The sequence below is a fragment of the Physella acuta genome, unplaced genomic scaffold (assembly GCF_028476545.2).
Source record: "Physella acuta isolate Inbredline_101_S28 unplaced genomic scaffold, ASM2847654v3 ptg000861l, whole genome shotgun sequence".
Lineage (NCBI taxonomy): Eukaryota > Metazoa > Mollusca > Gastropoda > Physidae > Physella > Physella acuta.
In genome coordinates this window covers 39184-62385 of record NW_026732378.1, presented here as the reverse complement: position 1 = coordinate 62385, position 23202 = coordinate 39184, and the positions used below count along the sequence as shown (strand labels likewise).

At 37.0% G+C, this 23202-nt stretch overlaps 1 protein-coding gene across 1 annotated transcript in view; it reads left to right on the top strand.

The window, feature by feature from the left end:
• LOC131952238 (uncharacterized) overlaps positions 1-23202 on the top strand; it is a gene marked incomplete at its 3' end in the record, with an annotated part of 79824 nt that overhangs the window by 28579 nt on the left and 28043 nt on the right. Inside the window, exon 3 of the mRNA XM_059314792.1 lies at positions 14092-14337. Within this exon, the coding sequence (XP_059170775.1) occupies positions 14092-14337 (246 nt within the window). The remainder of the gene's footprint in view (positions 1-14091; positions 14338-23202) is intronic.

The window sequence follows — 23202 nt, the reverse complement described above, 5'->3', positions numbered from 1 at the left end:
CGAGCCGCATGCGGCTCTTTTGATGTCAAGGTGCGGCTCTTCAGCACCATGCACAAATACTAATAATTATTTTATTTTATTTTAAAACTCATAAAATTATTGGTCTGCAATACTCGGTAATGAACCAGATAATAATAAATTTAAACAATAAACACTCGCTATTGTATTAGAACTAGCCATCGGTACCCGTTTCACGTGAATTATAGGCCTATATATTTTAAAATGTTGTACTTATTTGAGAAAATAATTTATGAAATAGTTATTGGTCAAAACGCAATGTGGTTTACTACACGCTGAACGATATTAGTGTCAAAGCAAAGAAATAACTAATTAGCTTAAAATCCGACAAATTTAACATAGTCATAACACAGGAACACACTTATTAATATTAAGTCGCGCTATCAACGAGGTGCCGGCGGCTGCGCCTGTTGCAGTTTAGCCGCTGAATATAGTAATACCCTTCACCCACTATGCAGGAGGCCCGATTAAGGGATGCCAAGTGCTAACATATCCGCTCTGGAACTATGGGCGCCAAAAAGTGTATTGACGGAAATCGCACCCTCCCAGGCGCTGCCCATAAGACTTTTTTTTCAGAAACCTCTCCTGAAGTGTTCTCAGCAATTCCACAAAGTTTCATGACGACCGAATAAAAAGTGTCAATCCGCAATCAACTTTAATTGTCATAAAAAAAATCGCTCCCTGCCGGGGCGCCACCCCTACGAATTTGATTTTAAAAGGTGGGGAATTTTGTAAATTGTGACTTTTGGCTCTTCTGTCTCAAAATGTTGCCGAACCCTGTTCTATACAACACAGCAATCTTGCAACTGGATAGATATGTATTATATGGGTTGGGTTTTTTTTGTTTACTTCCCATATATTAGTTTATACAAATAAGGGAAACAACTAAATTATGTTATCAAATTGACAAAAAATACTAATACCCCAGTGGAAATATAATAATTATGTAAATCCTTGTTAATTTTTATTTCTTTTATATAAGTATTAATAAAAGGTATGTAACAATTTTGTCTGCCTTTAAAAGTTTATTGATATTAGTAGAAAAAATACCCCTAATTAAATTACGAAACTTGTAATTATGTAAGATAACTTCGCTTAAATAAAATGAATTCCTTATTATTATTCACTGAAGTTAAAGGTGAGATTAGGTTCTCAAAATATTTATACAAGATTTCATGTGTTAACCCAGGGGTCGGCAACCTGCGGCTCGCGAGCCGCATGCGGCTCTTTTGATGTCAAGATGCGCCTCTTCAGCTCCATGCGCAAATATTAATAATTATTTAAATTTATTTTTAAAACTCATAAAAATATTAGCCTGCAATACTCAGTAATTAAAGATTTAGATCTAATAACAATGTAAAGTTTCTAATTTCGAGCGGAGCTTGCTAAACTACTTTAATATGTTTTGTGCGAAACATGTGTATGTTTTTATATGAATAAATATTATTTCATATTTTAAGCTATTTTTTTTATAAATGTATATATATATATATATATATATATATATATATATATATATATATATATATATATATATATATATATATATATAATATCATAATATTGAAATGAAAATGTTATAGGAATACATATTTCATATTGAAAGCTACTTTATATATATATATTTTTATATATATATATATATATATATATATATATATATATATATATATATATATATATATATATATATATATATATATATATATATATATCGTAATCAAGTATACTAATATTGAAATATAATGTTTATGGCTCTTTAAAAACTGTGAAATGTGGTAAATTGTAACTTTTGGCTCTTCAGTCCCAAAAGGTTGCCGACCCCTGGTCTAAACCCTAAACAAAAACTAGAGATAAAACTGATACTGCCTTCAAAAGCGTTAGGATTAGCTCTGTATTGTTTATATTAAGCTCCGAGTTTTATTTATTTTTTATTTTAAAAAAAAAAAAAGACTCTTCTAACCTTAACTCAATTTCAACCATGTATTGATACGCCGAACCCTAATGTAATCAAATATGTATGGAAAGAAATTGCCTGTGTTTGGCTAGAGCAACCGCCGACAGCAATGTTGTGTCTTAGCGGCCGTGTTATTGGACCCTGGCTGAACTGTTGTTGTCGGTCCCCGGGGGTAGAGCTATTGCATGAAACACAATACACCCCGTCTTAGGCTGGTTGTTGTGTACAAACACTCTGATCTATAGGGAGAACATAAGCATGTGATGTAGGGAATATGATTCGTAATGTGTTCAAAATACATATAATCCCTTTTGCTACTAGTATATATATATATATATATATATATATATATATATATATATATATATATATATATATATATATATATATATATATATATATATATATATATATATATATATGTATATGTATATATATATATATATGTATATATATATATATATGTATATATATATATGTATATGTATATATATATATGTACTAGGCATTCTGCCTAGCTTCGCTTAGGTTTTCAAAAACATTTGATAATTTGAATACTAATTATTTGGTGATGGATGAGGCCTGGAGTTCTTAAATCTAAACAGTAATGCTAATTTTAGAGAAGATGTTGTATGTTGTTTAATATCCGCTTTCGAAAATACGCAATTTATAACTAAAATGGAAATAGAACTACAGAGGTTCCGTGAACAGTATATCTCACAATTTATATTACATTGACTTTTAAAATTATTTTTTTATTTAATTATGATACGTAGCTTAATTAACAACTTTATTTTTTTTAAAACAAATGCTATACTTTGTCGTTTTCTGTTTCTGTTTAAAATAGTATACAATTATTTGAAAAATAATTATTTAAAAAGGTTACCTCCCTTGAAAATTAACCGAATGACGTATGTCAGTGTTTACTTTTTTTTTTAAACAGTTACTATGCTTATATAAGAAAATACGATATATAAACATATTTAACGTATACAATGGCTTTTTCCGACGGGAATAAAGTTTTTTTGTTACCCTCCAGGGTCGGTCTACGACCTCAAATAATATTAAGGGGATCGATCGTCAATTTATTTATATATATCTCATATAAGGAGAATTTAACTCGCGGTCATCTTTTAGCACTGGTCGAGGGCTTTGAGTCTGACCAACAGTTTTTCCATACGGCCTAGTCATCTATAGAAGTGTATGCAAAACATTAGCATGATGTACAGAGGTTAAGTAACGTAAAAATTGTGTTGAAATTACCCTGTTTTTCCCATAAAATACAAAGATTATATAGGGAAATACGACTGGTCAGTTTTGACCCCTTTACGAAGTTTTCCCAGATATGCCGAGTTTTTTGTGACACCCCAAGGCGTTCTCCTACCACCTCACAAAATATCAAGGGGGGTCGTCGGAGGAAAAATTTTTTCGTAATAGAGCTCATATAAAGAGAATTTCACTCGCGGTCACTTTTTAGCCCTCGTCGAGGGCTTTGAGTGAAACCGACAGTTTTCCCTAAAGGTCAAGCCATTTACCTAAGAGTATGCAAAAAATTAGCCAGATATACTGAGTTTAAGTACCCTAAAGTCTGCGTTGAAATGACCCTATGTTTTTCCCATAAAATACAAAGATTATATAGGGAAATACAACTGGTCAGTTTTGACCCCTTTACGAAGTTTTCCCAGATATGCCGAGTTTTTTGTGACACCCCAAGGCGTTCTCCTACCACCTCACAAAATATCAAGGGGGGTCGTCGGAGGAAAAAATTGTTCGTAATAGAGCTCATATAAAGAGAATTTCACTCGCGGTCACTTTTTAGCCCTCGTCGAGGGCTTTGAGTAAAACCGACAGTTTTCCCTAAATGTCAAGCCATTTACCTAAGAGTATGCAAAAAATTAGCCAGATATACTGAGTTTAAGTACCCTAAAGTCTGCGTTGAAATGACCCTATGTTTTTCCCATAAAATACAAAGATTATATAGGGAAATACGACTGGTCAGTTTTGACCCCTTTACGAAGTTTTCCCAGATATGCCAAGTTTTTTGTGACACCCCCAGGCATTCTCCTACCACCTCACAAAATTTCAAGGGGGGTCGTCGGAGGAAATTTTTTTTCGTAATAGATCTCATATAAAGAGAATTTCACTCGCGGTCACTTTTTAGCCCTCGTCGAGGGCTCTGAGTAAAACCGACAGTTTTCCCTAAAGGTCAAGCCATTTACCTAAGAGCATGCAAAAATGTAGCCAGAAGTAAAGAGGGTAAGTGCCCTAAAATCCGTTTTGAAATGACCCTCTGTTTTTCCCATAAAATACAAAGATTATATAGGGAAATACGACTGGTCAGTTTTGACCCATTTCCCGATTTTTCCCGGACATGGCGAGTTTTTTCTGACACCCCAAGTCGTTCTCCTACCACCTCACAAAATTTCAAGGGGGGTCGTCGGAGGAAAATTTTTTTCGTAATAGAGCTCATATAAAGAGAATTTCACTCGCGGTCACTTTTTAGCCCTCGTCGAGGGCTTTGAGTAAAACCGACAGTTTTCCCTAAAGGTCAAGCCATTTACCTAAGAGCATGCAAAAATGTAGCCAGAAGTAAAGAGGGTAAGTGCCCTAAAATCCGTTTTGAAATGACCCTCTGTTTTTCCCATAAAATACAAAGATTATATAGGGAAATACGACTGGTCAGTTTTGACCAATTTCCCGATTTTTCCCGGACATGGCGAGTTTTTTGTGACACCCCAAGTCGTTCTCCTACCACCTCACAAAATTTCAAGGGGGGTCGTCGGAGGAAATTTTTTTTCGTAATAGAGCTCATATAAAGAGAATTTCACTCGCGGTCACTTTTTAGCCCTCGTCGAGGGCTTTGAGTGAAACTGACAGGTCTGCCCTACGGCCAAGCCATTTACCTATAAACATGCCAAAAATTAGCCAGATGTAAAGAGGGTAAGAACCCTAAAATCCGTTTTGAAATGGCCCTCTGTTTTTCCCATAAAATACAAAGATTATATTGGGAAATACGACTGGTCAGTTTTGACCAATTTCCCGATTTTTCCCGGACATGGCGAGTTTTTTGTGACACCCCAAGTCGTTCTCCTACCACCTCACAAAATTTCAATGGGGGTCGTCGGAGGAAATTTTTTTTCGTAATATAGCCCATATAAGGTGCCGGTCAGTCGAGGTCAGTTTTGACCCCCTCTCCGTCGACTTTTCGGCCAACCGTCACCGGCCTTCGTGTTCTATCGCCCGAAGGCACCATCGTGCCAAATTTGACGCGCCTGCGGCGCCGGGAAGTGCCCTATCGGGCACTTGACCACTTTGCTTTATATATATAGATATGTATATATATATATGTATATGTATATATATATATATGTATATATATATATATATATATATATATATATATATATATATATATATGTATATATATATATATATGTATATATATATATATATATATATATATATATATATATATATATATATATATATATATATATATATGTATATATATATATATATGTATATATATATATATATGTATATATATATATATATATATATATATATATATATATATATATATATATATATATACATACCTCTCAACGCCATCCACCAAATATTTATTAAAACCTGATAGATGTTATGCAGCAGCAGTGTTAGGGGGGAAGGGGGGGGAGTGCGAACCGGACAGGGTAACACCATTTAGAGGGTGACACAAAAATGAAAAATCGTAACACTTACTGTTAAAACAATAAAATCGAGGAGAGGGCTGGTACCAAAATGAAAATGCGAAAATTTTTGTAAGGGGTTGGGGTGACACCGCACCAGGTAATACCCGACTTTGTGACGCCTCTGAGCTTATGCAGTAGGACTGTATAGACCCGACGGTTCAACTCTGAGGTCTCCATCTTCCGTTGGTCAAGTAAAACATAGATGTATTGCAGTGGCGTAGCGAAATCGAGTGTCACCCGGTGCGGCACTTAATGGTGTCACCCCCCCCCCCCCCCCCAGAGGCGTAGCGACCCTTCCCGGGGACAAACTTTCGATTTTGCACCCCTCCCCCTCAAACTTTCGATTTGCACCTTTCACAATGTTTTTGTGTGACTGGGTTCACGCTATAAATTGGCCACAGGCCTTTTCCCTACCTTTCATCTATCACATACGAAAATTACAAGACGAGCCTTCTTTTACATTATATTCATATTTATTTTGTCTCCACATGGACAGCGTGTAGCCTACAGCCAACTTACGCCATGTTTTCTCTCTCTTTTTTTTTTCCCGCGCATGCGCACACACCACAGTCTTTCTGATGAAATCTCCCATACACACTCCCAAGCTACGATACTACAATGTTTCACTGTTATACGCCCTTTCTCCCGTTAAAAAAAATTAATTTATTAATTATTTTTTTTTTGTTATATAGATCACATTCACTATAAAATCTTTATGATAACATAACAGTGAAACAAAAATCATGTGGAAAAAGAAACTTGTTAATGAACATCTTAAGTTATTTAATATGTACACGAATGAACTAAATCAAAACTATCAATAAGCCAATACTATATCCCATAGAGGAGTATTTCCCATGAACCCCTAAAACAACAACCAGGTACTCGGCACAACCTCGAGATACCAAAAATAAAAACGGACTGCATCCTCAGTCTCGCAACACAAAATCAAGTATCTAGCGATGAAGATCAATTATCTCCAAAAACAACACTAAGCTAATGGGTTCGTTATCCAACCAAGAAAATCAAACCTCTTAGGGTACAATAATTTAGCACATTGTACATTAGATATAACGATATAACTTAATCACATATTTCACTTGCTATATCAACGAATGGTGCATGACGACGCCCAACCAACTATTAGTATACAAATATTATATCCAATAGAGGACAATTTTCCATGACCCCGGGACAAACAAAATATCTCGGCAAACCATCGAGATCCAAATAACCATAATCAATATCCATCAAATAACTATGTTACGTATCAACCCGACAGCATCCTGCATGAATGGGTGACTACGACAATACAACTACTCTACAAGGGAAACAGGGAAAATACTGGGTCCAACAACCAAATCAGAAAATATATCCTCAATTGATATCATATCCAATAAACCAACGAGTTCCTAAACCTATCACTAACAAAGTAACTTAGGTAAACCTTCCTAGTTTAATAGGAACAAATGACTCTAACTAAGGAACATCTCATCTTAGTGTAACAAACAAAAATCATTAAACCTCACTAAGGAATATTGCCTCTTAGTGTATCTCAAAGAAATATAACTCAGGAAAACTTTCTCCTATTAGAACAAAATTATAGCTATGTAATAGCTCCCATGGGCAAATCATATCCTTGATTTCCCTACTTCAATGGTTGAGGTCAACTCCTCATCATAATATATGTAAATTACCACATCTTATTACATATAATTACCACATCTGTCAGGTCATACTGCCATAATCATGTTCATTAATTAACAAGATATACAGTATACATACAAATCATAAAATACAATAAAATGTATGTTCATTTTCATTACTAAATTAAAATAGTGGTAAAACATATTTATACAAGTCATGTGATGACTTATTCTTATCTTGCTCACATTTGTAAAATGCTAATGTTCTCTGGAAGTACACATCACATACTACATTATTCAAAATTTCCTTATAAGAATTGGCTGATATGTCTCAGGTCATAATTTTCTTTAGTCAGTTCCATGTTTGTTTTCTTTTCATCTTCAATCTGTCTTGATAAAAAAATTCAGCTAGTGTATTGTACAGTCCCTTTACAGTTTAGCTTTTCTTGACATAATGTTCTTAGACAAATCCATTTTCCTTATGAAAGCAGTATTTACCAAGTCAAAATTCCAAACACATAGTTAAGCTCTGTTAAATGAATATAACTTTAACCAACATTAAGATCCATCAGCATTGCCATACAAAGTGCAAAAGAAATACACAACTGTTATGTTCATAAACATCAGTTAACAAAATACAAGGTCCAATACCAAACTAAACATTTGTTAACACATTATGATAACAAACTCCATGCTTAACTTTAAATGGTTTTCTAACTTACAAATTTTTCTAAAGTCAATAACATGTAAAATAATGTATGTTAGTAGTCCTCAGTGGTGGTAGCTATACTTTAAATCACTGATGCTTAAGTACCAATGCACACAACATAAAAATAACAGGTTTTGTTAGCCAAAAAGGAATGTGTTCAGCCAATCAATGAAATAAATTCAGTTTAAACTGCTGAGGTTGATGATACACTAAAATGGTTAAAAAATTAGATTGTTACATTCACCAAACCAGGTTCCATATGCATGATACTTGCTGTTGTATATTAAAGCTTGAAAGTATAATCTTAAAGGAGTAGTAAGTTCAGCATATTTATCCACAAAATATTATAAAAATTGCATAGTCCAACCAATGATTTCACTTCTTTCTTTGTAGTAGGGGTTTTGATATTTAATATTTTGTCCTTATTTCCTTCAGTAGGTCCAATTTCTTTATTTCCAACCTTGAATTCTAGGAATTGTACTGTATTTACTCCCACATGCAGTTTCTCTGGTGCTATGGTAAACACATGTTTTCTAAGTCTTTCCAGTAGTTCTTTTAGTGTTTCTATGTGTTCTGCCCATGTGTTATTATGTATGCATATATCATCAACAAAGAAGACCAGGTTTTTCATTCCCTCCGTCATTTTATTCATGAATTTTTGGAACGTGGCGGTACTGGTCACAAGTCCGAACGGCATCACCTTCCATTGACATAGACCTTTGCTTGATGTAAAGGCGGTGTATTGTCTTGACCCCTTTTCCAGTCCTATTTGCCAGAAGCCTCTGTTCAAGTCACAAGTGGTGAAAATTAAGGATTTACTGATAGTTTCTAAAATGTCTTTAGGATCATTCATGGGTGCAGCATCTATCTTAGTCCCTTTATTCAACTCTCGATAGTCACAACATATCCTTACTTTGTTTTTCTTTTTTCTTACTATTACCATGGGTGATGAGTATGCTGATTCTGTTCTTTCTATTTGCCCAGATTCAAGTGTAAAATCCAGTTCTGCTTCAACAGCTTCTCTATAAGCAACTAGTACTTGGTAATGTTCCCCTTTCATAGCACTATAATCAGTCAATTCTATTTTGTGTTGAATTGTTTCAGTAAAACCCATTTCTATTGTAATCTCATCCTTGTATTCATTTATTATTTTGTCCATTGTGTTTTTCTCCTTCACTGGGATATGATAAGTCTTAATTCCTTGTGTATTACAGCTTTCACTTATTATAGTACAGGCCATATATTCATCTTCTATCAGTTTCTCTGGCTCTACATATAATTTCTTCATTCTGTCTATGTGTATAGGAATGTTATTTCCCTTTATGTTTATTTCATAATTTACATCAGATAGTTTCTTGATTACTTCACAAGGTCCTTGAGATGCTTCTATGTTTTCTTTGTCTGGCAGTTTGACAAAAACTAAATCTCTTCTTTCACCAGTTCTTAAATAGCTATGTTTGTTTTGTATATTTCTGTGCCTTTCAATGGCTACTTGTGCATTCTCTTGGGCTGTCTGGACATCATCAACTATTCTCTCTTTAATCTGGTTTACTAGTCCATGAGGATCAAATTCCTCTTCATGTTTATTTAATAATTCAAGTTCAAAAGGAGAAAAATCTGTTGACTCATGCTTAGTCTCTCTGTTTACGAATAGTACTTGAGATTGGTTACTTTTACTTTTTTCTAACTCTAACTCATGCTGTCTATGTGTATCGTTGTCTTCGGCCTCCATTTTAAATTTTTTCTTTGTAGCCTCTAGCTCAGCTCTTGCTAGATCTATTTCCCTCTCAGCCTCCATTTTAAGTTTTATATTCTCAGCCTTCATATCAGCTATTTCCTTCTCAAGCTCCATTTTTCTTTTAACTCTAGCCTTTTCAGCCTCCCTTTTAAATTTTTCATCAGCTACCTTCTTTTCTATCCAATTTGCCTTCTCTGCCCCAGTGTATCCTAATAAATCAGCTATCCTAATACAGTTGGCATAGAACTCGGAATCCATCGTAATGATGCAAGAACAGTTACTCAGTTACACTACTAAATCTAGATTAAATTCTTTCTTCACGGTGTAGATCACCGACCACTTCTGACGCCAAAATGTCACAATGTTTTTGTGTGACTGGGTTCACGCTATAAATTTGCCACAGGCCTTTTCCCTACCTTTCATCTATCACATACGAAAATTACAAGACGAGCCTTCTTTTACATTATATTCATATTTATTTTGTCTCCACATGGACAGCGTGTACAGCCAACTTACGCCATGTTTTCTCTCTCTTTTTTTTTTCCCGCGCATGCGCACACACCACAGTCTTTCTGATGAAATCTCCCATACACACTCCCAAGCTACGATACTACAATGTTTCACTGTTATAGCACCCACCCCCCCCCCCCCTCAAACTTTCGATTTGCGCCCCCTAAAATTTTTCTCTATATATTTTGCTATTTTTTTGCCTTGGTGTCACACCCTAAATGGTGTCACCCGGTGCGGTCCGCAACCCTCGCCCCCCCCCCCCCTCACTACGCCTCTGATGTATTGTGTTTTACATAACGCCACTCCCCTCCCCCACCGCTTCAAATCATAACACCCCCGGTTACATACATTAGTAAATCGTCAGCCTACATTCTCATTTGAAACAAGTTACTTATGTTTCCTCTTAATGACAAGACAAGGTTTTAACCACGTGTTTCCGGTCTCGCCATTTTGACCATGCGCGTAAAAGCTTTTAACGAACACTCCCCACTTCCTCCCACCCCCTCCCTCCCTCCCTCTTAGCCTCAGTAGAGCCCGCCGTTGAAATGACGTAGGATTAGATTCTGTTCTAATCATGACCCGCTCCAAATTGAATCGTGTCAAGTGGGTTTGCCTCGTCCATTCAATAATGGGGGTCTGGGGGTCTTAGGGGGGGGGGTCTTCTGGAAGTGACCTCACCAAGTGTCTTCAGTGATGTCGTGCTGTGATCACCCCCTCCCATCTACGCCTTTACGTTTCCGTGAATATAAGTCGCGACGGTTCTGCTGAAGGTTTCATGCGCGTGTGTGTATGCGCAGACTTCCGGTGCCAGCGGCATGATATTCTAAAAGAGAAAATGGCCAAGGGTCATTTTGGGCAGGCGGGGAGATGGAAGATTAGCCGGGCTAATGAGAGGACGGTGTTTGTGGTGGTGTTAGGCTGTGGTTGGGTGGAGGTGGGGATGTGGTTGGATGGGGGTGAGGGGTAGGGTTTTTTTATGTTGCTATGTCTGTAGGAGGAGGGTGTGTTTGAAGTTTAGCTGGTGATTATCGAACGTGTTTTTTTATCTTTTCTGGGAGTACGGAGGAAGAAGCTGGGTGTATGTAAAGAAGGGGTGTGTATGTGTGTGTGTGTGGGGGGGGGGGGGGTTAAGTATTGAAAGGGGCGGGGTCAGTGTGTGTGTGTGTGGGGGTGAAGAAATTTTAAGTGGTAGGGGATGTTTTTGATGTTTAGCGAAGCAAATCTGTGAAACTGTTAGCAAATGTGCGAGCATTGATGTGGGGTAGAAGGTGTGTGAAGTGTTAGCCAAACTAACTCTATCCAGCCATGTAAATCTGCCATTCTGCAGATGTAATACAAAGCTTACAAAATGTTCTCTTAAATAAAAAATAATCTTCTGTTATATAATACTGATGTTCTGTTATATGAAATTATACATCCATTACCGTCATTTTTAAGTTCTGAAAATGGTATGAAAAACGTAAAATATTAAAGTTTATTTTTAGAATTATCTTTTTGAGTTTGAATAAAGAGATTAAAATTCGGCTTTTAGCTCCAGACCAAAACAATGTCTAGATAAAATGTTAATGGTCACAATAATAATTGACTTAACTAAATTCCACATTCTGATAACGGTAATAAAAATAATAACAATAATGATAATAAAAAATAGTTATAATAATAATAATAATACTAAAAATAATAATAGTTTTATTAATAATAGTAATAAGTATAATAATAATAATAATAATAATAATGATAATAATAATAATAATAGTTATAACAATAATAATAATGAAAATAGTTATCAAAGTTATAATAATAATAATAATATCAATAATAATAATAGTTATAACAATAATAATAATGAAAATAATAATAATAGTTATAATAATAATAATAATATTAAAAATAATAATAATAACAATAATAATAATAACAGCAAAAATAATAGTAATAATAATAATAATAACAGCAATAATAATATAATAACAATACCAATAGCAATAATAAAATTGGTTATTGATTCTACCTTATAACAACAACAACAACGAAATGTCTAAACTTGATTAGTTACATGTGTTCCCAAGCATTGCTTACAATAGATCTCTAGTTCCACCAGAAACCTGTGTTATTAGATGCGTACCACGCAAACGCAAAATCTCTAGTCTGTCTGTCTGTCTGTCTGTCTGTCTGTCTGTCTGTCTGTCTGTCTGTCTGTCTGTCTGTCTGTCTGTCTGTCTGTCTGTCTGTCTGTCTGTCTGTCTGTCTGTCTGTCTGTCTGTCTGTCTGTCTGTCTGTCTGTCTGTCTGTCTGTCTGTCTGTCTGTCTGTCTGTCTGTCTGTCTGTCTGTCTGTCTGTCTGTCTGTCTGTCTGTCTGTCTGTCTGTCTGTCCGTCTGTCCGTCTGTCCGTCTGTCCGTCTGTCCGTCTGTCCGTCTGTCCGTCTGTCCGTCTGTCCGTCTGTCCGTCTGTCCGTCTGTCCGTCTGTCCGTCTGTCCGTCTGTCCGTCTGTCCGTCTGTCCGTCTGTCCGTCTGTCCGTCTGTCCGTCTGTCCGTCTGTCCGTCTGTCCGTCTGTCCGTCTGTCCGTCTGTCCGTCTGTCCGTCTGTCCGTCTGTCCGTCTGTCCGTCTGGAAACACAGACAGGCATTCTTTGTTTGGTGACCAATCTCCCTACAGTAAACAAGGAGGACACGGCCTGGGGCTCAGGGCAAGATCGGGACCTCAACGTCAACAAGGATCAGGGGTGGGGGTGGGGGTGGTGGGGGTGGTGGGGTAGAGACGTTGGAACAAGGGCATTCAGCATAAGTAATGAAGATGGATTCGGGTGTGCAGAGCCCTGAGCTTTCTGGGGTAAAATAATCAAGACATGCACACATTTATCATGTTTAAGTTTTGGATGCAAAATAGCAAAGGCTGGTCGATTCGGTAATGAATCTGCTTGCTAGATACAGTAGTCGTGAGTTCGAGGTCACTTGACTCGATGATTAAAACTATTTTTTTTTCTTACAGAAAGACCTATAAAAAAAACAAATATGTAAATCAAATGTTTATTACATTGTATTTATGTTTATTGATCTTGAGATTAAATAGAAATTTAATTTTTTTTAATTAGGTGTTCGATAGTTTACACCGTTGATTTTTCCTCTCATACTTTTATTTTGTTAGTCTTGTATATTAGTCTTTCAAAAGTCGAAAAAACAAACATGAGGTATTCGATAGTTTAGACCGTTGTTTTTCCCTGTCATACTTTTATTTAATTAGCCTTATATATTAGTCTTTCAAAAGTCGAAAAAACAAACATGAGGGACAGTTTAGTTAAGGGACGACCTACGGCCTCCAGCCCAGGATTCGAACCCTTGACTATCGCCCGCTAGAATACGCCGTACCCCGACGAAATTATAGTTTAATCAATATAATAGTCTCATTGGCAAAAGGAAGTCGGTTTTATCGTGGTTACTGTAGCAGAAATACTCTACTTCACCTACTATATTTACCAGTGAAGCTGAAGATTATTTACTTGATGTCTTTTCTCAAGTTTCTGTCGTCGCTTGTTTTTTTGTTTTTTTTTATTCCAAAATCGACAATAAACTTCATCTTTTTTTTCTCTTTTCTGACAGAAACCACTTGACGCAATTTGTTGTATTTTTATTTTGCTAATGTTATTTATTAAGTTTTTTGTTTTTTTTTCTAACTGTCCTTCTTCCTACATTATTACATTTTTAACACTGATAAATTGCCTCCATAAGAAAAAAAAAAACTAATTGCCAATTTTTAATTATATTTTTTTCCTAATTGCAGCTGCCTTCGAAAAACTTTTCAACCGACTCCCAAACCATGTCATCACAACCAAACTGCACAAACGGAAAATCCCGGACGTCAGCGCAGAACAATGCGCGCGCAGGTGCATCTTCGAGCAGGACTTCCGGTGCGCGGGATTCGACTACGAGCCGGGCTATGCAAATTGCTGGCTGACGGATCTGACCGTCGCCCAGAGCGACGGAGTCAAGTTCCTGACCGGCGCTGATTATTACGAGCGTGATTTCGGTAAGTCGCGGTCTTTTTTTTTTTATTCTAAAAATAGAAACGTTTATGACGTCATGAATTAGTTCCGGTTAAAAAGAGCCAATTCTTTGAATAGGAAATAAGTTTTTTGAATGCTGGGTTTTAAGCTAAACGTGATAAAGGTTAACAGGGGTGGACTGGCTGTGTCTAAGGGGCCCGGGACATTTTAAAAGGCACCCCCCCCCTCCAGAGGCGTAGCGAGGGGGGGGGGGGGCGGGGGGGACATTTTTCCCCGGGCGCCGACCTTAGGAGGGGCGCCGAAATGGATTTGAAAAACAAATTGAAAGTTTGGTGGGGGGGTGCAAATCAAAAGTTCGAGGGGGGTGCAAATCGAAAGTCTGGGGGGGGGGGGGGGTGTGCAAATCGAAAGTTTGAGGGGGGGGGGAGTGCAAATCGAAAGTTTGTCCCCGGGCGCCGGGAAGCGTCGCTACGCCTCTGCCTCCCTTCCCCCTAGATTTCTATTTTCATAGTGCATCATTTCTTCTCAAAAGCCTGAATTAATTCGCCTTTATGTAAAGGAAAGGAGATGGTAAAACGGGAAAATAACAACACATTATTATTTTTAAAATCAAAACACTTGGACTATTAGGACACAGTTCGTAGGGGCCCAACGGGATTCTTACCCGTAGACCTGCGGGCCAGTTCATTACTGAAGGTTAACAAGCTCAGTGGCGTAGGCAGGGGGGTTAGGGGGGTTACAACCCCCCATAGCCCCCCCACCCCTATATATATATATATATATATATATATATATATATATATATATATATATATATATATATATATCATGCTGAAAAAAAATTGAACCCCCCATAAGACGATCCTGGCTACGCCACTGAACAAGCTAGCTAGTGTGTATGTCCCTATTGCAAATTTTCGTGTAACGGAACTCACCAAAAGAGATATTCCGGAAGCTAAGATTAGGATTTAGGTTTAGAGCACAGGTGAAGTCAGTGTTAGGTGTGAGTAGAAAATACCGCTATTCGCAGGACCAGCAATTTATATTTATGTACACACATCATGCTAGCTAACGTGTACCCTTAAAGGACTATACCCTTCTTCATGGTCAGTTAATTAATTGCAGTGTTTCTTTCAGACTTTTGTTTGCAGAGGGACACTTGTTATTTTCAGGGGGGGGGGGGGGTGGACGGTGGACGGGGGACGACAACATTTTCCGGGGGGGGGGGGGCGGGGCACTGGTTTCTATATAAAGTTTTTTTATGCTTTTCTATGTTTTCTATATATAGTCTATTTCGTTGGGGGGGGGGTGTTGGTAGAGAGTTCATTGTATTCATATTTCTACACATAGAAATTTTTTTTTCATCATTTTTCTTTATGTAATGAACACATAGTGTACTTTATGTATTTTTTATTAGTCGTTCATTTTTTTTTCGTTATTCTGTTACTTTTATAACTACTGTTGTTGATTTCAATTCTGAAAATGTGTAACATTGGTAGAACTTGTCTTTAGGTGAAATAGGTTTTTATGGTACAAGCTCAGAAAATAACGTTGATTATTTGATAAATTTTGTGAACATAAAATTAAAACGCGGGGTTTTTAACACATTTTAAATAATTCATAATTAAGCTTAAAAATAGGGAACACCACTCCAGAATCGTGCATAAATGAATAAACAATTAGAAATTAGCAAAAAAAAAATCCTGAATCGATATTCAACACCCACTTGTAAAGGCTAGATGAATAAAGAGACCCCGGATGTGATAAACGGATCACACAACGATTACACGAGATGGCTTTGCTGTTATACCCTGCTGTGTTATACATGTATTAGTAGGGGCTCTATGTGGGACGGCGTGGTCGACTGGTAGAGTGCTTGGATAATAGCGTGAAGGTCTTGAGTTCGGATCTCGGTGCGGACTTATGACTGTGGGCCAACCCAGCTCTATCGGGTATCTGGCTGATGATTGGAAAAGTAAAGGCAACTGGGCATAGTGCTTACCACACCATCCCTTAATATCGTGGTATAAAACATATGAACTCTACTTCATCTGGCAAAAGATCACTAGATCTATAAGACGGCGTGGTTGAATCGAGTCGCAGTAGGTTACCTTTCCGAACCTGACGATCCATGTGACAGGTGAAGTAGAGCTCACCTGTTTCAGTGAACTTGGCATATGAAGGAATAGTGTGGTTATCACTATCAGCTGTCTTTGTTTTCTCTAATGTGGACCAGTTACCTATTAGGGCTGAGTTGACTCAGGGACGTCCTACGGACTAACCGAGATCCTTCTTCTTCTTCTTCTGTTTTCTTAATGTTTAGTGTTGGAAGGGATCGAGCCCTATCTGACAGAGGGTTGAACTCGAGTCTTTTTTTTCGAATTTATCAACCATGAGCTTTACCGACTCGACCACGCCGACCCCTAACCTGGATCCAAACTCGAGTCTTTCGCGTAAGCGATTCCCACAACGCCGTCCATTAGTCGGAGTGAATTTCATCAACTTCTGCCTCGTATCTTGGAATTCACGTTGTCTGAAAACAACAGCCTCAGTGTTTCTTCCAGACTTTTTTCTCCAGGGGGGGGGGGGAGAGCTGTCAACATTGTCGGGAGGGGGGGGGGGGGGCGGCCAACATTTTCCGGGGGGCGGACACTGGTAAAAGTATATATTTTCTATATCAATACCATTTCGCTCGGGGAGTGGGGGGGCGTTAGACTTTTTTCGGGGGGGTGGGGGTGAGGGGTAGACTTTCTCCCGGGGGGGGGGGGGAAGAGATGCCTTGAAGAAACTCTGATCAGCCTGGCACTTTTAATCCAACATTTACAATGAAACCAAATCAAACCGGAAGTTCCTAATGTAGGTCATGTTGACCTAATTTCACGCCCGGCCGGGCAAATCCTTCCCGACATGCTCGATCTACCCACGTGACCTCTCTGGGCGTGTTTGAATACACGCGTCAAACTGGCACCAGTCAAGCGTGAAATTAGTCGCCAGCAGAGCTGGAATTTTCTAGAACCTTCCTGGGTCTGGAAAACTGTGCTGTATTTATTTAGCGTGAATGCATTGTTAATGGTGGTTCCCGCATGTACTACTAAACATTTTAAACTGCTATTGGAATCGAATTCCGGATGAGAACACATGTCAATGGAATTTGTGATGAAGCTATGAAACGCGACAATACTGATGTTGGCTGTAATATGATTGTAATTATGAACGATAATGGACACTAATTAACAATTAGAGTCTATGTGTGTAGCTTCTGGTTTTTTCCTCATATGTCAGTCAAATGTCAGTCGAATGACAGTCAGATGACATCGAGCTGTCCTTCTGCATTCTTTGTCGCGTATCAACAAGTGATAAGTCATACTATGATATTTAAAGATTTATAATATATATATATATATATATATATATATATATATATATATATATATATATATATATATATATATAATATGTGTGTGTATGTGTGTGTGTGTAAAATGTCTGTGTGTGTGTGTCTTTGTGTGCGTGATTGTATTTACTGCGATCATTTGAAACCAACTGTCTATGAACCTACTCAATATCTCAGTGTTTTAAAGCACATGAATGTAGAAGCATTCCCCTTTAGCACGTACCCCTCCCTCCCCTCACCCCTCCTCCCAGAGATAATAAAAAAAATCATTTATGAAATATATACTTTAGTCTGTGTCCGTATACCCTCACCCCCCAGAATTTTCAAATCCCCTAACCCCCCCCCCCCCCCCCCCCCCCATCCCCACCTCGGAGTATAAAATGTCTGAAAGAACCCCTAATCTTATACCTTACCATAACTTATTTAGTTATTCCATTAGGTAAATTTCCCGTTGACTCTCTGAAACTTTTGGGCACCATCACAGTACACAGAGAGCGTTCTCTTCTCCCCGGAGATAGCAAAACATCTTTTAGCTACCAAAGTTTTACGTAATTGTCTATTCTCTGGTTTAAAAAAAAATAATTGCGTCCCTGTTTGTGTGTTTTTTATTGCTCTGTAAGTATTCAAGCGATACTTAGGAGCTTGCATTACCCGAAATGTGGTCTATTTGCATTTTATGTTGTGACTATGGTATGCTGTATTCACATAACCGTATGAGAATTAACATAAACCTAAAACTCCAAGAGGAGTTATAAAAAAAAAACATAATAAACAATACATATTTTTTTTTTGGTTTATTGTTTTCGTCCAAGCCTATATTGTTAGAACTGTTTTGAGAACGTTTCTGTTGTAGAACTAACTCCAAATAGAATAACGTTCCGAACTTTTTATCTATTAAAAATATCCCTAATATAAAGAGATGTGCCATTATCTTAGTCACGTGGTTATAAACATCAGCATACTTCAAACAGAACTATTTCGATAAAATGAACAAAATTTCCAGTTAGCGTAGAATTTGTAATTCTCATCCGCTTATGGGTTGTTGTTTTTTTTTCGGCCACACCGATACACCGGTGATACACCGAGCGACTACCTAGTTGAGCTCCCCCCTCCCCCCCCCCCCACGAAGAACGTATACCCCCCTCCCCCTGAATACTGAAGAACGTCTTTTCCAGTATCCGCCCCCCCCCCCCCCTCCGGAAAAATTATCAAGTGCCCCTCCGGAGAAAACAGTCGGAAAGAAACACTCGTCTTTTGTTGTGTGTGATAAGCCATTTTATATCGCATCGCGTTATATTAAAAACCATAAGCATTCGTATTTAATGAGACATGTAGATAAAGACCAGGGCGAATACAGACTGACTTTTATACCAGAGCGTATGCATATTGTCTGGCTTTATACGCTAACAGTGCATTTCTCATAAGGGAGATAATTCATTATTAGAATATCATTCGGACTAAAATTAGATAAGAAGACACTTTACAAATGATATAATATATATTTTAATAGTAAATTAAATAATATCTTAAAAAGTGTTTCCACTTAATATCTTTATCTAGTAGTAAACGGTAATTTAAAAAATATTAAACTTGCTATTCTGTTTTAAAATCACCAGGACAAGAATAGATAACTAGTCTATATTTGTACTTTCAACACCATTTTACCACGTTGCAATAAGAACTTTCATTACCATCTTTGATTAGAGCCATTAAAAATTCCTGTAGATTAATCAATAGCGATCGAATCGCTTTAAGTTAATGTAACACAAATTCAACCTGTATACATGCTTGAAACATCTTGCTTGACTTTGGTATTCTTAATTCATCATTCACTACACGTGTATTAAGTGAATTTTTGTATGTGGCTGTCTTCAATGCCTTTTAATTACTTCACCGATTAATTAGACAATACGCGATAAAGAAAAACAAATATTTTAATGAAAAGATTCAAGAATTTTTAAATAAAATACATAATGGATTGCTATTTTGAGGACATTTGTTTTTTTTTTAATTCCTGGTTCATTTTCTTCATTAAATGCAATTTTTTTCCTTCATTTCAACAGTGATTATTGAGGCCTAACAAACAAACAAAAATTTGTTCTTGTAATGCCTTTTGAAGAGTCATGGCTGGTATCCCATTCCTCTTGGTAGTAGTTTTACATTTCCAGAAAGTCTGTTCAACATTCTAGCTCCGCTTAAACTTATAATTCAATGCTCTAATAATCTATAGCCAAGTACTGCTCCGAGGATTCATTTTGTTCTTTAGTTCGTTATTTCCATGACTTTAAAGGTTCATCTTGTTTGTTCACCTTTTCCGTTAGTTCATAGCACAAATAATTTATTGGCTTAGTAGTTACACTGACTCGTAATTAATTTAAAAAAAGTTAATCCACTGTTTCATTATCCTATAGTCCCCTTTATTCCTTTTTCTCAATAATGCTATGTTTCCTAAATCCACTTTTTCTCCACTCCCATAATTCACTTGCCCTATTATTTCATAGCCCATTACTCCATAATACAATAATTCCCTTGTCCCATTATTCCCTAGTCCCATTATTCCCTAGTCCCATTATTCCCTAGTCCCATTATTCTTCAGTCCCATTATTCCCCAGTCCCATTATTCCCCGGTCACATTATTCCCTTGTCCCATTATTCCCTAGTCCCATTATTCCCCAGTCCCATTATTCCCCAGTCACATTATTCCCTTGTCCCATTATTCCCTTGTCCCATTATTCCCTAGTCCCATTATTCTTCAGTCCCATTATTTCCTAGTTCATTATTCCCTTGTCCCATTATTCCCTAGTCCCATTATTCCCCAGTCCCATTATTCCCCAGTCCCATTATTCCCCAGTCCCATTATTCCCTTGTCCCATTATTCCCTTGTCCCATTATTCTCTTGTCCCATTATTCACAATGTTCCTTTATTCTTTAGTCCCAGTATTCCTTTGTCCCTTTATTCCCAAATCCCATTATCTTCTTATCCCATTTTTCCCAAATCCCATTAACGTCTTATCCCAATATTCCCATATCCCATTATCTTCTTTTCCAATTTGTTCTTTGCCTCAAATGTCAATGCAGGGTTTCTATACATTCCCCAACCATCTCTTTATCTTTTCTAAGTAAAAAAACTAACAACTCCAAACACAGAAACAACCAATAAAAACTTATCCAATAAACAATTGTCTTTCAACGACAGACACCAAGGCCATTAACTCATTAGTCTTTAATTAACCGCCATTATGCGGGTTCGTAAGCTGATTTCAGTTCGTCAAATCTAACTCTCGCCACCATTGGACATCTCATCAGAAGAACGATAACTCTCGTTTTTAGTTGCCGGAGAACAGAAAAAAAAAACAACCCGATTCTCATTAATCGATTCAACTCAGAACTGTCAAGGGGGAGTAATTTTCATAATTGGGAAATTATAAAAGGGAGATAAATATGCTGGTCGAATTGTTAAATATGAAAATTATAAATGTTTTTTGGGGATTTAAAAAAAATTATGATAACTTTACATGAAATGGGCAAGTGACTCTGCAGAAAGTCTGTTATTTAAATCTTTAAACCGGCATTTAATGGATAGGGTTATTTTTAAAACTGTTTTTATCAAACTGGTAAGGGACGACATCACTGAGAGATCAAGCATTTGATTGCTAATCTGAAAGCTAAATTTAAAACATCATCTCTAATGCTTACATAACGTCAGTACCTGAATCTACCTAGATCTGATGGGTACCTGACCTCGAGAGTCAACCCAGCTGAAATGGGTACTTGACCTCAGTCTGAGTCAACCCAGCTCAAATAGGTACCTGACCTCAGTCTGAGTCAACCAAGCTCAAATGGGTACCTGACCTCAGTCTGAGTCAACCCAGCTCTAATGGGCACCTGACCTCGAGAGTACCCAGCTCTGATGTCTACTGTGTGTATTCAGCTATAATTAATTTCTGACCTCAGTCTGAGTCAACCCAGCTATGATTGGTACCTGACCTCAGTCGAGTCAACCCAACTCTAATGAGTACCTTACCTCAGTCTGAGTCTATCCAGCTGTAATGTGTACCTGACCTCAGTCTGAGTCTACCCAACTCGAATGAGTACTTGACTGTAGTCTGTGAGTCTACTCAACTCTAATGGATATCTAAATCTAACCTCAGTACATTGAACGATTCATTACAACACTGGATACGTATAAAGATGCTACATCTCAAATTGGGAATAACATACCTTATTACGATTAACATTCCTTAGTTATAGACGATCGTCTATGTTGAAAAACAAATCCAGAGAAGCTCCTGTTAACACCACTTTAAAGATTAGGCTACTCATAACACGAACAAAAAACGTAATCAAAAGATAATTAACCACTACATCATGTAATGCTATTAATATCCCATCGGTCCTTTTATAGTCTCGCCTTCCTCAACCCCCATCAATAATACCCTTCACCCTTGACCTTCTACCTACGTAGTCCCCTTTTTCGGTCAGTTGCTCCCCCTGATTCTGAATACAAGTTGTCTCCCATTCATTGCTTGCCCTAGTTAACGTTCTTGCCTTATTCCTGCGCTATTTGCATTTAAATTTAACCTATTAGCTGGCTGGGATAGGAGTAATGAGAAAAATGTTCTTGTCATTACATTTTATTTGGGGGCGGGGGGCTGTTTCCATTCCTTTAATGATGGCTGTTAAATCATTTACGTGATTAAAGTACGAAAATTTAATTACCAAACATTATTAGGAAAATGAGGATTTTAAATAATTGATTTTAAAAAAAAATATGGAAATTTCATTTTTTTAAATGTTTAAATTTTCGTCGGAAAATAACTTGCTTTATAACCGTCTGAACTATTCAGTTTGGTTCTATGGTTAAAGTTGGGTTTGCGATAAGTATATAGGTAGGAGTTGGGGCAGTTTTATTTTGAAGCTACCGTTAGGTTTAGAGTTATATCGTGCTTGTTATGTTACTGTAAGCTATATATATATATATATATATATATATATATATATATATATATATATATATATATATATATATATATATATATATATATATAACGGTGTAATGTAAAGTAAAATTCCCTTCTTGAATCTGACGGTCCATGCGGCAAGCGAAGTAGAGTTCACGAGTTTTTGTGACCTCGGCATATCAAGCAATAGATAACCGTGTAAGCCTATCGAATACTTGCACGTGATACGCGTGAAATATATTAGCCTGAAAAATTGGATACGTCTCTACATAGAAGAAAAAAAACATACTCTAGCGAAGAAAGAAAAAAACGCTTTTGATCTGTTCGATAAAAAAATGTAAAGAAAATTCACGGATTCTAACTGGTTCAATACTCGAAAGAAATTCTGGGAATTTTTTTTTTTTCAAAAAGTCTTTGGGAGTCTTAGGTGAGAACAATTGGAAGCGATCGGATCGGTGTAATGGAGTGGATAAGTGGTGTGTGTGTGTTGGGGGGGGGGGGGGGTGGGGGGGTACGAAAAGAGGGGGGGGGTA